The 13944-nt window shown below is 45.9% G+C and overlaps 1 protein-coding gene across 4 annotated transcripts in view; it reads left to right on the forward strand.

Annotated features, from left to right (window-relative positions):
- The window catches only part of ZFC3H1 (zinc finger C3H1-type containing), a 51633-nt gene that overhangs the window by 3492 nt on the left and 34197 nt on the right, over nucleotides 1-13944 (forward strand). For 3 of the 4 annotated variants that reach the window (XM_054988111.1, XM_054988114.1, XM_054988113.1), the window contains exons 2-10: nucleotides 109-528; nucleotides 1450-1511; nucleotides 1673-1871; nucleotides 1992-2218; nucleotides 3215-3338; nucleotides 10896-10993; nucleotides 11315-11518; nucleotides 12066-12227; nucleotides 12753-12890. In XM_054988111.1, the coding sequence (XP_054844086.1) occupies nucleotides 109-528; nucleotides 1450-1511; nucleotides 1673-1871; nucleotides 1992-2218; nucleotides 3215-3338; nucleotides 10896-10993; nucleotides 11315-11518; nucleotides 12066-12227; nucleotides 12753-12890 (1634 nt within the window). The remainder of the gene's footprint in view (nucleotides 1-108; nucleotides 529-1449; nucleotides 1512-1672; nucleotides 1872-1991; nucleotides 2219-3214; nucleotides 3339-10895; nucleotides 10994-11314; nucleotides 11519-12065; nucleotides 12228-12752; nucleotides 12891-13944) is intronic. The other variant, XM_054988112.1, reaches the window with a different exon arrangement.

The raw sequence follows: 13944 nt of genomic DNA on the forward strand, positions 1-13944 counted from the left end.
TTTTTGTTTAAGTTTTAAGTTAAATTTAAGTTTTGTTCCTTTTGGCTTTGTAATAATGATGTTAAATGACACGCCTACTCTATGTAACTTCCTTAATAAATAAAGCAGCTAAAATGTTTGGAAAGTGCCCATCTAGAAAACAGAACTATTTATCTAAAAATGATGACACGGTTGAAGAAAGTTTTGAAGATCTGCTGCTGAAATATAAACAAATTCAACTAGAGCTTGAATATATTAATAAAGATGAGAAACTGGCTTTGAGTAACAAAGAAGAAACTCCTCAGCAAAATGATGATAAAACAGCCAACCTTGAGGACCAAATTGCTATAGATAGTGTCAGTATTACAAAGGATACTGTATGTGAAACATTTCCTGAGGAGAAGAATCAAGTATTAACCTTTCAGGCATTTGAACTGAAGCCTCTCAGGCAAAAACTGTCTACGTTAGCTGAGAGAAGCAAGCTGAAGAAAGCAAAAGACGGAACAAAGCAACCATCACAAAAATCTGAATTATTGGATACTAACCAGGGTAACTTCTGTTTACTTGTAATAGCTTCATAATTACAAGGGATTTGATTTTTATCAGTTGGAAATCTGCCTTTTGCTTGCAACAAAATAACTTTTGATGTGTAAACTTGTTAATTATAGATTGAAGATCATTTTAACTTTGGCATTTATTGGTAAATTTAGAGTAATGCTTTCACAATACAGTAAAGAGGAGTTCTGCTTCATTTTGCTGAGTATATTCAGCACATGCATTGTCCTATTCCTTAGTTAGAACAAGTAGCAGATAAAAGTGCAATCACTATAGTACTGGAAGAGAATGGATTGATACACATTCTGTGTCAGTGGCCTGTGTAACTTGCTGCCATTTTTCCTTTTGGAAAAGCTGTGCAGCCTGATGGGGGGGGAGTGACTTTTGTTGCTGTGGACAAACAAACCCATCCTACGTTTGATTGTGGGTGCATGTGGTTGGAAGTATGTAGTGAGTCATGTCTCAAAATGCATGTCACTCATTCTAAAAGAAAACATTTCATAGTTTTTTTCCCCAGGGCTCCCCAAATTTTTCAGTTTTTCCACTGGAAAAATTGGGGGAAATTCCTTGGGCGAGACCATGTGTTTCCCCCTGCTTTTTCTGTGCCTTCATATCTCTAGTTGTGACTAGGCTGCCTCTTCTGTTATCCTTTTCCCTCTCTGCACATGGTGGATCTGGGGTATAAAAAGTTTAAGAAAGGAAAGCAAATGTCTGGAGGCATCTGTGCTTGTTACCACACCTAGATCTTTGTACCTTGGAGAACCAGATACCTAGGCTTTGGAGCAATTCCTGTAATTATATACCAATAATTTGTATATTTTGAAACAAGTGTGGCATTTAGTGTATTTTAATTCATTTATTTCCAAGTATTTGGCTTTGTCATTAAGCTTGGGAAAATGCTACTCTTTGTTCCAGAAGCAGATGAAAAAGAACAAGCAGAGCAAAAACTTAGCTCTTCAGATGCTGCAGCAGTGAAGGTAAGAGATGACCTTACATTCTGACAAAAGGTAGTCTTGAAGTTTGAAAATTGTCCATCTGTAAAATGCTTTAATCTTGGGGGTGGGGGAGGTGCTTTATGATCAGTTTAGTCTTGAATGCAAAGCTGAGAGATGTTTGTATCCTTTTCTTCCCACAAAAGAAGCTGCTTGATGAAGAAGAAGAGATGTCAGAGTTGCAACTAAGGCTGCTAGCTCTTCAGTCTGCTAGTAAAAAGTGGCAGCAGAAAGAACAGCAAGTGATGAAAGAAAGCAAAGAAAAACTAACAAAAGCAAAAACTGTGCAACAAAAGGTGAAAACTAGTACAAAATCACATTCTGCCAAAAAAGCAAGCACTGCAGGTAAATCATTACAAATCGGTTTGCAGTAGCTTTAGAGACCAAATATGTAATGTATTCTTTGTCTATTTGTTCTCTGTGTTTGAGGAAAGTATAATTTCAAAAAGTACTTCTATTTTAAAGCTAAGCAAGCATTGAGAAAACAACAAACAAAGGTATGGAAAAAACTACAGCAACAGAAAGAGCAAGAAAGGCGTCAGAAGGATGAAGAGCAACAGAAACAAGAGGAAGAGGAGGAAAGAAGAAAGAGGGAAGAAGAAATAAGAAAAATTCGTGATCTTTCTAATCAAGAAGAACAGTACAATAGGTTCATGAAGCTGGTTGGGGGGAAGACAAGATCAAGAAGCAAGGTAAAGTGGCAGATATACATTACATGAATATTTTTGTGCTTGATTACCATGTTTTCCTGAAATATTGATTGCAAACAATGTTGTTGTATCTCTGCATATAATGGAGGTTAAAATTGGCATTTTGATCCTATGTTTCTGTAAGCATTTTATTATTGGGTTGGCTGTTTTGAAAACCCCTGTGAGTTAATAGGATTAGACTATGATCTGAAAGTCATAAGACTGGCTTTATCTTAGCTGTTGGATTGTTGAAGTTTGAGTCACTTTCTCATCTGTAAGTTAAAAATACTGTCCTGCTTGGCAGGGCTTGTATACTCTGTGAAAAAAGGATTGTAAAGCACTTTGCATTAATCTTTTTTTAAAGCTTTCTGCATTCTGTGGTGCTTGTGTAGTTTTTAGTGTCCAGCACATTTAATGTTTTGGACTTTCAGATGACTTTGGGTACATAGATGGTAATCAGAACGATGGCTGCAACAATCAAAAATACACACTAATGGGTAGTGAGATGTAATGGATTGGCTGCAATTGTACTGAAGAACTAAATTAAACTCATTTTACTAGACATGATCCAAGTTGGTGTTCTGCTTAACCATAAGTGGGCGCCAGAAGATGGTGCCATAGACATAGATAGCTTGTGCTTGCTGTGTCTTTTCTCTTGAAGTTATTTGTAACAGCAGTATTAGGGACAAGCTTATATATTATGTAATAGATCAATGTCTAGATTTTTCAGTAGTCCAAATTTTATTTGAAAGCAATCGAGAAGGTTCCTGATTTGATTGTGGTAGACACACCAGGAGAGCATCTGCTGAATCTTTTCATTTCATGCCATTTTCCAGATCTAAATGTTCTCCCCCCAACCCTGCCCCAGCTTCATTAGCTCCCTATTCCCCACTAGATCTCCTTTATCACAGATCTACACATCATAAGTATTTTCTTCTTAAAGCAATACACAAGAAAGCAAAAAAAAATGCTCTAAGAACATCTTCCCCTTTTTTTCAGTCCTTAGATAAAGACTTGAGAAGGTCATTTGATAAACAATCTACTGAGAGTGCAGGAGGAATCTATCAGTATGACAATTACGATGAAGTTGCTATGGACACAGAGAGTGAAACTAATTCTCCTGGTAGGTGATATTTAATATTTGGATTAGAATATCTTTCTACTATTTTCTTAATTTTAAATTTTATATCCCAAGCTTTTATTTCCATTTATTCATTTTTTAAAATGTTTGCTACATGAAAAGCTGTTTGTATAATTTTGTTGTTAAAAGGAAATTCCTCACACACTTCAGTGCAGCTGTACCAAACAGGGAAAAGAAAGTCTTGCTAGGTTTGCACATGTTCTCACAGATGTTTGCCATTTAGAGCATTACTATTCAAGACAGATTTTAATCTGGGTGTCAGTGCTGTGCTTTGGAAAAATTATCCTGTCTTTTTGTCATGTTCTTTAGGTCTGCTTTAAGGCATACCATGAATTAGAATTTGCTGCCTCTGCTCCATTTATTTATGAACTCTGCAGAACTCATGATATGAATGGAAGTTATTAGGTCGTGTTATCCATGGCTTAGAATGTTTTAAACTAGTTCTTCTGTATGGTTTGTTCCTGTTGTATTTGTGTAATTTGATGTGGTTTTTTTCACTTCAACAAATTCAGACTGTAGATTCACATGGAAACATTTTGTTCATCTTCGTTCTTCTGTGCCTCCACACATGGGGGACTGCGCAGGCGCAGGCCAGCCGCCGGAGAATTTTCTAGAGCTTCCATGGCTCCGAAGGGGCCGTTTGTCGCGCGCCTCAGCGACCGTTTTCCCGCCCAAACGGTCACGTGATCCTCCAGCGACCAACGGCCCCTTCCCTCAGTTCTCTTCTTGCCGCCGCTTGGAGAGAACGTGAGCTTCGTTGCTCTGTGCTTTTCTGCTTCGTGCTTTATTCTGACTGATTGCTTGGCTTTTGACTTCGGACTTCGTGACCTCGACTATTCTTCGGATCTCGTTTGGACTTTGTTGTGGACTCGGTAATTTGACTCGGACTGTTTGTTGACCTTCCTTTTGCGTGCCCCTGAAGATGGCCTCAAAGGCTCTCTTCAAGCATTGCCTCCAATGCCACACTAAAATGGCCAAGACCGATGGCCATGAACTGTGCCTGTTCTGTTTGGGGGAGACCCATAATGTAACGGCCTGTAAGATTTGCCAGGGCTTCACCAGCAAGGCCCGACAGGAGCGCAAGGCCCGTCTTAACTCCTCCCTGTGGCAGAAGGTCATGTCCGGAGGCGCCCCGTTGCCCTCCTCCAAGGCCGGCCCTAGCCACTCTGCCGAACGGCATTCCGGAGCTGGCTCAGTGGCCTCCGCGAGGTCGGGGTCGAAACCGCGTCCCCCGAGTGCCTCGGCGTCGAGAGCGGCCTCTCCAGCGCAGGGACCGGTGCGGCCGCCCCGTAGCGCATCTTCCACCAGGTCGGATCCGAGACCGACATCGGAACCGAGGATCCGTCTACCGAGTCCCCGATCGGAACCGACGACCGGGTCGATTCCGGTAAAATCTAAGAGATCGAGGCCGAGGTCCCCTTCGAAGGCGAGGAGCGCGTCGGTTCCGAGGTCTTCTTCGGAACCGGCGAAGAAGAAGAAGAAGACCAAACATCACCGGTCGCCGCATCCCGCTCCCCAGGAAGAGGTCATCGTGCTTCCTCACACGCCTTCCCCTCATCTGGATTCCCCGGAGCCAGAGGACATCTCCGTGCCGGTGCCGGATCCGATGGCCTTCGAGACGGTGCCCGCAGAATTCTCTTCGGGACCGGAGCCGAGCCCGCGCCGTCGGATCCGAACATCGCCTGCTCTTCGGTCGCCGAGGCTGGAACCGAGCCCGTCTCCTCGTCGGAGCCGTCCGTCGCCTGCCCGTCCGTCTCCACCAGCTGCCGGTCGTGAGCGACGTCGGTCTGGGGACAGTGTCCGATCGGTCCGGTCCACTGCGTCCCGACATCGACAGGCCTCCTACCTCCCCTCGCCATACCATTGCCAGTGGGAAGGGGCACCTGCAGGTTTCTCCGTGTCGGAACCGAGGCCTTCGACATCGAGGTCGACGTGGGCTCCCCCTCCGCACCAGGTTCCGGAATCCCAGCTCGGTTCCGATGAGGAGGATGTGGAGAGCTTTGGCGGCTACCAGTCGGAGTCCTGGTCCGAACCATCGCCAGCTGAAGAGCTTGTACCATCTGCGGACTCGCCATTCGAGGACCTCCGCATCTACGCCGACCAGATGGCGAGGATGGCCAAGGCTCTCGAGATGGACATCTCCTCGGCGGTTCCCCAGACCAAGGACAAGCTCCTCAAGCGCATTTATGGAGACAACCCGGCATATGTTGGCTTCCCCATGCTCGAGGGTCTTGAGGAAATCGTGGAGAAGGTGTGGCAGGTGCCCTGCGATCAACCTCCAACATCCAAGAGGATTGAGCAGCTCTACAAGATCAAGCAGGGTACCTGGCCGGCGCTGGTGAAACACCCTCCACCTTCCTCCTTGGTCACAGAGGAGTTCAACCCCAGGCGATCGGGTCACTCCTCGGTACCTGCTGATAAGGAGGGCAAGAAACTGGATGCCATGGGCAGGCGCCAATACATTGTTTCTTCCCTAGGTCTGAGGATTGCCAACTATCAGACCATCATGGCAGGGTACCAGCTGTACCTCTGGGAGAAGTTGGCATCCTATACGCGAGACCTCCCTCCTGAACAGAAGGCTGTGGTGTCCCTGCTGCAGACAGAGGCTGTGAGACTGTCTAAGCAGCAGATGAACGCTGGAAGCCACGCTGCTGACACTGCTGCTAGAGGAATGGCTTCGGCGGTGGTCCTCAGGCGCCACTCCTGGTTGCGGTCTACGGCCCTGTCCCAAGAGGTGCGTTCCAGAGTGGAGAGCATGCCATTTGAGGGGGACTCGCTCTTTTCCAAAGCGACCGACGAGACCCTGAAGAAAAAGAAAGAGGACCGGCAGACGGCGCGGTCTTTGGGCCTGGCTCCAGCGGACAAGCCCTCCTCCAGGTCACGGTACGCTCCCCGATCTGGTCCCTACCATTACCAGGGCAGATACCATCAACAGCGGCCAGGCTACCAGCAGTATCCTGCCTACCAACAGCGGCCTTACCCTCCCGCACAACAGCAGAGGAGGCGTCGGCCCTTCAAGCCTCGTCCGGCACAACAACCGGCCCAGCAGAAGGATCAGCAGGGCACCGGGAGGCAGTACTGACGGGTCACGCCAGCCGTATCCCCGAACTTTTCGGACAGACTTAGTCCACTCCTCTCTGAGTGGGAGTCAATAACATCTGACTCATGGGTCTTAACTATTGTTGAACTGGGATACGGGCTGGAGTTCGTTGAACTGCCTAGATGCAGTTCACCCCTGACAGCTGTCAATAACACTATGGCCGAGCTGGATGCGGAGATCGTGTCGCTCTTGGCCAAAGGTGCTGTGGAAGAATTGCCCTATGAGGACTCTGTAAGGGGATTCTTCTCTAGGTTCTTCCTGGTCCCTAAGAAGGATGGGGGCTTACGTCCCATCTTGGATCTGAGGGGCCTTAATGCCTTCCTCAAGGTGACCAAATTCAAAATGGTAACGTTGGCGGCTGTGATCGCCTTGCTGAAACAGGGGGATTGGTTTGCGGTTCTTGACTTAAAAGACGCATACTTTCACGTGGGCATACGGAAGGAGCACAGGAAGTACCTGAGCTTTGTTTACCGGCAACGGGTTTTCCGGTATAAGGTGCTCCCCTTTGGCCTGTCCACTGCCCCACGAGTGTTCACTAAATGTGTGGCCCCTGTAGTTTCCTTCCTACGGGAAGAAGGCTGTACCATCTTTCCGTACCTCGATGACTGGCTCATCGTGGCTGAATCGGAGTCTAGGCTGGTGCAGGACATTGGCTTGGTACTTAGCACTTGCCAACGCCTGGGGCTCCTGGTGAACTTGGAGAAATCCAAACTGGTGCCCAACTGCAAGGTGTCCTACATTGGTGCACTGTTAGACTCTGTGGAGGGTAAGGCCCTGCTCCCCTTGGAGAGGGCTCGGTCCCTAAGGGGTCTAGTGTCCATGTTTAAAAGGAACCGGTTCCAGTCTGTGCGCACTATCCAGTGCTTACTAGGGCATATGGCAGCGGCCACCTCTGTGGTGCCTTTCGCTAGGCTGCGTATGCGCCCTCTACAGAACTGGTTTGTGCGGAGGTATGATGCTCTACTGCACCCTCCGTCCCTCAAATTCTCTATCCCGAGGGTCATCCTCTCCTCCTTGGACTGGTGGCTGTCTGATGACAACTTGTTTAGAGGGACCCCTTTCGGGTATCAACACCATGACATCACGGTTACTACTGATGCCTCTCTGTTGGGATGGGGGGCTTACTGTGGTGATGTGTCGGTGCAAGATGTCTGGTCTGACAGGGAAAAGACCCTCCATATCAATGTGCTTGAACTAAGGGCCATTCGTTTCGCACTTGTGTCTCTTACAGCACTGCTGAGAAATCGTCATGTCTTGGTGCAGACGGACAACACGACTGCCATGTACTACGTGAATCAGCAGGGGGGCACAGTGTCCATGGCCCTCTGCCGGGAAGCCACACTCACTTGGCAGTGGGCTATCAAGAACGGCGTGTCGCTCCGTGCTATACACGTGGCTGGGTCGGACAATGCCCGGGCAGATGCCCTCAGCAGGGTCCCCTTGCTGGAACACGAGTGGGAACTGAACGTAGAGTGCGTTGGGCCGATCTTCCAGATGTGGGGTCATCCAGTGATAGATGTGTTCGCCACTGCGGCGACCACCAAGGCCCACACGTTCTGTTCCAGGGCAGGGAGCGACCCCCTCTCTATTGGGGATGCCTTCCAGTTTACGTGGACGCAGGGCTTGCACTACATGTTTCCTCCGTTCCCCTTGATTCCCAGGGTCCTGTGCAAGATAGAGGAGGACGGGACGGACTGCATCCTAGTGGCCCCCTTCTGGCCACGGCAGGTTTGGTTCCCGAAGCTCCTGCGGATGTCCCAACGGACGTATGTGAGTCTGCCCCCTCGGCAAGACCTTCTCCTGAACGGGAGCCTAGTCCACCACGATCCCAGGAAGCTGCATCTAACGGCTTGGCGGATCGTTCCTCCCCGATAGGCTTTACTGACGAGGTGCAGAGGGTCCTCCTGAATGCTCGTCGGCCATCCACTAGGCGCGCTTATGCGGCCAAGTGGCGCAGGTTTGAGCTCTGGGCGCTTGCCAGAGGAGTGGTGCCCGAGAGCAGTCCCTTGGGGGTTGTGTTCGAGTATTTGTGCCACTTGCGTGGCCTGGGCTTGAAGGTTTCCTCCCTCAGGGTCCACCTGGCAGCGATATCAGCTGCTCACACCCGAGTTGAGGGTGCTACGGTGTTTTCTCACTCGCAATCCCGCCAGTTCCTTAAGGGCATGTACAATCTTTACCCACCTGTGTCTGCGCCAGTGCCTCGGTGGTCACTGTCCTTGGTGCTCTCACATCTCATGTTGCCCCCATTTGAACCTATGGCTACATGCCCCTTGGATATGCTATCCTACAAGGTAGCATTTTTGGTGGCCGTCACGTCGGCCAGAAGGGTCAGTGAGCTGTCTGCACTGCGGTCTGACCCTCCCTTTCTTGTGTTTCATCCCAACAAGGTGGTCCTGCGTCCCTGCCTTGAGTTCCTGCCCAAGGTTGTGTCCGCCTTCCACCTCTCGCAGGATATCTCACTGCCTGCATTCTTTCCTCAACCCTCCTCTAAGGGGGAAAAGGCCCTCCATACCCTAGACTTGAAGAGGGCCCTAGCCTATTACCTGGATAGGACAAAGGAATTCCGCACCTGTCCTCACCTGTTTGTATGTTTTGGGGCCAAGGACAAGGGTAACAGGGCTTCCTCACAGACCCTGTCTAGGTGGATTGTGACGGCCATTAGCAAGGCCTATTCCCTGGCAGGGGTGGCTTGCCCGCTTCATGTCAGAGCCCACTCCACGCGGTCCCAAGCATCCTCTTCGGCACTCCTCAGGGGGGTGCCCCTGGTTAATATTTGTAAAGCAGCCACATGGTCCTCTGCGGACACTTTTGTCAGGCATTACGCCGTTGATGTCAATGCAGAGCAGGATGTATCTGTGGCTAAGGCTGTCCTACACTCCCTTTTTTCCTGAGGGAGTCTTGGGAAGACTTTCTTGGCGTACCTGTTAGGTACCCTTGAGTGAAAGAGTGTATATATGTACCTTGGGGTGTATACATGTGTAAATATTGAGTATTTATGTGTCCTTACACAGTGTTTTTACATAGATGTATATATACATATCTATTTGTTGTTGTTCTTGTTTGTTCAATAAAATTGTGTTGGACTTCACCCCCGCCTTCCTTATTGTGTGAAGCTTGGTACACTCCCATGTGTGGAGGCACAGAAGAACGAAGATTAAAACAGGGTTAACATACCTGTAACTTATGTTCATCGAGTTCTTCTGTGCTGACACACAACCCTCCCTCCTACCCCGCTGTGAACTCCAATACACAATAATGTGATGGCTGTAACGGAAATTGGTGTTTTTAAGGTGTTACGGCTGAAGTGTGTTGGTCAAGCGGCGGCAAGGGAGAACTGAGGGAAGGGGCCGTTGGTCGCTGGAGGATCACGTGACCGTTTGGGCGGGAAAACGGTCGCTGAGGCGCGCGACAAACGGCCCCTTCGGAGCCATGGAAGCTCTAGAAAATTCTCCGGCGGCTGGCCTGCGCCTGCGCAGTCCCCCATGTGTGTCAGCACAGAAGAACTCGATGAACATAAGTTACAGGTATGTTAACCCTGTTTTTTTGAAAAAAGTTATCCAGACTTGTATGAGAGCTAACCTTTTTTCATAATGTGTGACAGGTAATGGTATGTCTTGCAACTAGAGAAGCATTCAGCGATTGGGCTTTTATTTTGGTGAAACTTGGATTTTTATCCACTTTAACGTTTAAATAAATCCACTTATACAGAGATTTATTTTTCTGATTTGTCAAATATATAGAAATTAAGCATCCAACATTTTCTAGTTCTTGTGTATCTTGATTCTTGGTGGCCCTTTGCTTGCCAATATTATAGTTCTAATTATGTATCTTTAAAGATTATTCTCAAATCAGGTTCCTCCTCAAATACCTTAAATCAGGAAAGAACCTAACAAAAGCAAGTAGAAACTGTGCTTTTTAAATGTGGTAGTTGAACCGTTTATGCCATTTGTTGGATGAAGTATTTGGTTTTCTTTGTATGCTATCGATACTTTATTTCTTTGTACTGAGTTTTATTACTGGCTTTTTTTAAAACGAAGGAACAACTTTAGCGTAGAATGATGATATATATATAAAACAGACATTCTTTAAAAAGGTTCTCTGTTAGTGTCTAAGGACCCCTAGGCTGCAGTTAGGCATCATGGCAAACTAAACAGAGGATCAGATCCAGAGTGAATTTTCCAGTGATAATATGGAACTTTCCTAGTTGCCCCCCTATCTCTGCAGCCCACTGTTCTCCACAAAATGCTACTCCTAGGGAAATAGGAGACTTTGAGGAATGGCATTAAGGGGGAATTGGTGGAAATTGCCAACATAGTCTAGATCCAACCCAGAGGTTTGTCAGCCCCAAGCATAAATATATGTTTAAACTATTAACAGCCTACTTATAAAAATATTGTGCTGTAACATGACTACTTTTGTTTTGCATAATTCCTTTGAAGCGGCTTCTCCAGTACAGCCCCCATACTTTGAATGCCCTGTTGGATTCTTTTCTTCTGCCAATCCACAAATTTCTCTGCCTCCTGTGCCACAAGTTTCGGTAAGTGATTTTGCAAGAATGAAGTTGTATAGAAGTAGGAGGCTAGAAATATCTCAAGGTCTTCCCTATGTAGTTGAGAAAACTGTTTGAATATTCTTGTAGATTTTGTGATTTTGTTGGTAGTCTTGGAAGTTTTCTCTTCTATAATTGTTGATTGGATTCTGCTGAAACGAGAGTTGTCCCTCTAGTTGTCTACAGATTACTCTTACCTTTGGGGATTGCTGAACTTCTTCTGTTGTAAAGTGCAATGTTGGTCTCATCTGGTAAGTTTCTTGAACTACTTGAGAGACTCAAGCAATTTTCTTTTCTTATGTGCTTCAGACCCTACCATCAATAAGCCAGTTGTACGCAGAAGGCATTTCAAGTGTTTCTTTAGAACCTCTTCCTCCTCTCCCTCCTCTTCCACCTGAAGAACCAGAACAGCCACCAAAGCCTCCATTTGCAGATGAGGAAGAAGAGGAAGAAATGTTGCTACGAGAAGAATTGCTTAAATCTCTGGCAAGTAAACGAGCTTACAAACCAGAGGTAGGTTCTAAATATAACCACAAGATGGCAGTCATGCCACATCATAGTTTGCAACAGGTGACTTGCTGCACAAGTAGCTTTGGTTTCATTTGAACAAATCAAAAATGTAGGCCAGACAGTGTCAAAATGGTGGGAAGTCAGAGGCTTTTGTTATGAAGTGGAGGCTGCCATTAAAAAAAAAATAATAGTGTCATGGCAAACTTCTTGTAAACTGAAAAAATTTGCCCAACCCTGTGGTTGGCTTTGTCTTGGGTATCCTTGCTCAAAGGTCAGTAGGATTATTTAAATTGTGGAAACCTGAATACTTCTAAGGAGAAATGGGATTATTTGCCGCTGTTTTAATTTTAGCTAAGTGGTAGCCATTTCTAAATTTGCAGGCATCTGCTATTGTTAAAGATTCAACTCACTTGGCAGCACTCAGCTGATCCTTGATCAGCCTAAATATTCTTTATTGTTTGGTTCTAGTGTTTGTGAATTTAATATTTAAAGCACAACTTGCTGTCATACTCTTCTTGATCTTTTTATTTGCACCTCATTTCTTAACTAGGAAAACTCAAGTAATAGCGGTCCACCTTCACCTTTCCCCAATAATTCCCATTCTGTGCCAAGAAGCAATCTTGCAGCAGTCAGTATTAATACAGTGTCTCAGCCTCGCATAAAGAACACCAAGATTGTTAGAGTACCAAGGCCCCCAAGAACAGTGATCACGGTAATGAAATTTTTTAAACTTGTTCTGGGTATGAAATGCACATTTTGAAGACTTTTTAAAAAGGTGGGCACAAAGTAAAAGGTAAAATCCTAGGCATTTGCTCATGCTAGTTCAGTAGCTTGATTGGTAATTTATTAGAGCAGGCCTGGAGTGACTCTTAAAATCTTTTTGTTTTCCAGGGACAGTGAAACCGTTGTTTTTATAAAAATATTCTTGTTCTGTCAACAAGAGAACATTTTGAACAGATTATTATATTTTATGGAGGGTACTTCTTAGCAATTTTAGTTATGATTTCCTGCCCTAACTTGACGAGTCTTATGTTGCTGTTATGACGAACGCAGAAATGTTAACTCAGCAGCATACTGTGGTGGTGTTGTGGGTGTGGGTGACTGCTAAAGAGTTAGTAGGCTGTTGCTACGTAGAATTAAAAATATAGGTGCTGTCTCTTATTTGAATTCAGGCTTTTAATAAAAATGTAATAGGCCTTCTTTTGACTTTCTGTCAAACAATTTTCTGTTTCTGTAGCTTCCAAAACACAAGTCAGTGGTGGTTACGCTGAATGATTCAGATGATAGTGAATCAGATACAGAACAAGTTAACTCTGCTGCTAGTGTGTTTGGTGGTCTTGAATCTATGATCAAAGAAGCTAGAAGAACTGTGGAGGTGAGTGCATACGTAACTTCTTTTTGAAAATATATTCCACTTATGAAACTTTGCTGTGGGGATGTCTGACAAGTAGTGAGCAAGTATGCTAAACATATAGGAGAGAGAGCAGAAAGATAGTGTTAACTCCTCTGTCTAAGAAGTCCAGGCTAACCAACTTGAACATCACTTCCTGAAAGGGGTCCCTTCTAGTTCTTTTGGTCTGACAGGAAACTGGATCATGTCACTCCTTTACTATAAGGCTTGCTGCCAGCCTCACATGTTTTCGGTTCCCTTCTGTTAAAGGATGTTTGTCCCTGTCCCTAATGTAAAGGAAGGATAGCATCATCAGCTTAGAACTAGACTGCAGTAGTCTGTGTGGGTGCATGCACAAGGAGCAGGTCACATGCTAAAACTGTAGTTGTCCTCATGCCCATACTCATTTTATTGAGAATAGACCACTTCCTGCTGATCACGCTCTTCATTGGAGCATAAGAGGTCCACAGCAATGATCAGGTCTGGCCATGTATGCATTTCTGTCTGCTTCCAGGGCTCTTAGAGTGACACCAGTAGTATACCATCGTTGCAGAAAAATAGTAACCAGGCTACAGGACCTCCCTCAGCAATAAAAATGCCAAAGCCTCTGACACCAGCAAGCATACTGTCTTCATTAAGCCATATAATCTAATGGCAGACTTGATTCCTGTCTGCCTGACAGCCTGCAGTGGCTCAACCTAATGTTCCATTGTCCTGTCCAAACCCATACTACTTGCTAATTGTTAAATTTCTCCGTCCTAAAGCAGCCAGTTTGGTGTAGTGGTTAAGAGCGCGGGACTCTAATCTGGAGAACAGGGTTTGATTCCCCACTCCTCCACTTGAAGGCAGCTGGGTGACTTTGGGTCAGCTTCTAGGACCTCTCTCAGTCCTACCCACCTCACAGGGTGTTTGTTGTTGTGGGGATAATTATGACATACTTTGTTAACTGCTCTGAGTTAAGTCATCCTGAAAGGCAGTATATATATCGAATGTTACTATTATTATTATACTGGATAGGGGTATAGCAGTTCAGCTTAAT

The sequence above is a fragment of the Eublepharis macularius genome, chromosome 9, assembly GCF_028583425.1.
Source record: "Eublepharis macularius isolate TG4126 chromosome 9, MPM_Emac_v1.0, whole genome shotgun sequence".
Taxonomy (NCBI): Eukaryota; Metazoa; Chordata; class Lepidosauria; order Squamata; family Eublepharidae; genus Eublepharis; species Eublepharis macularius.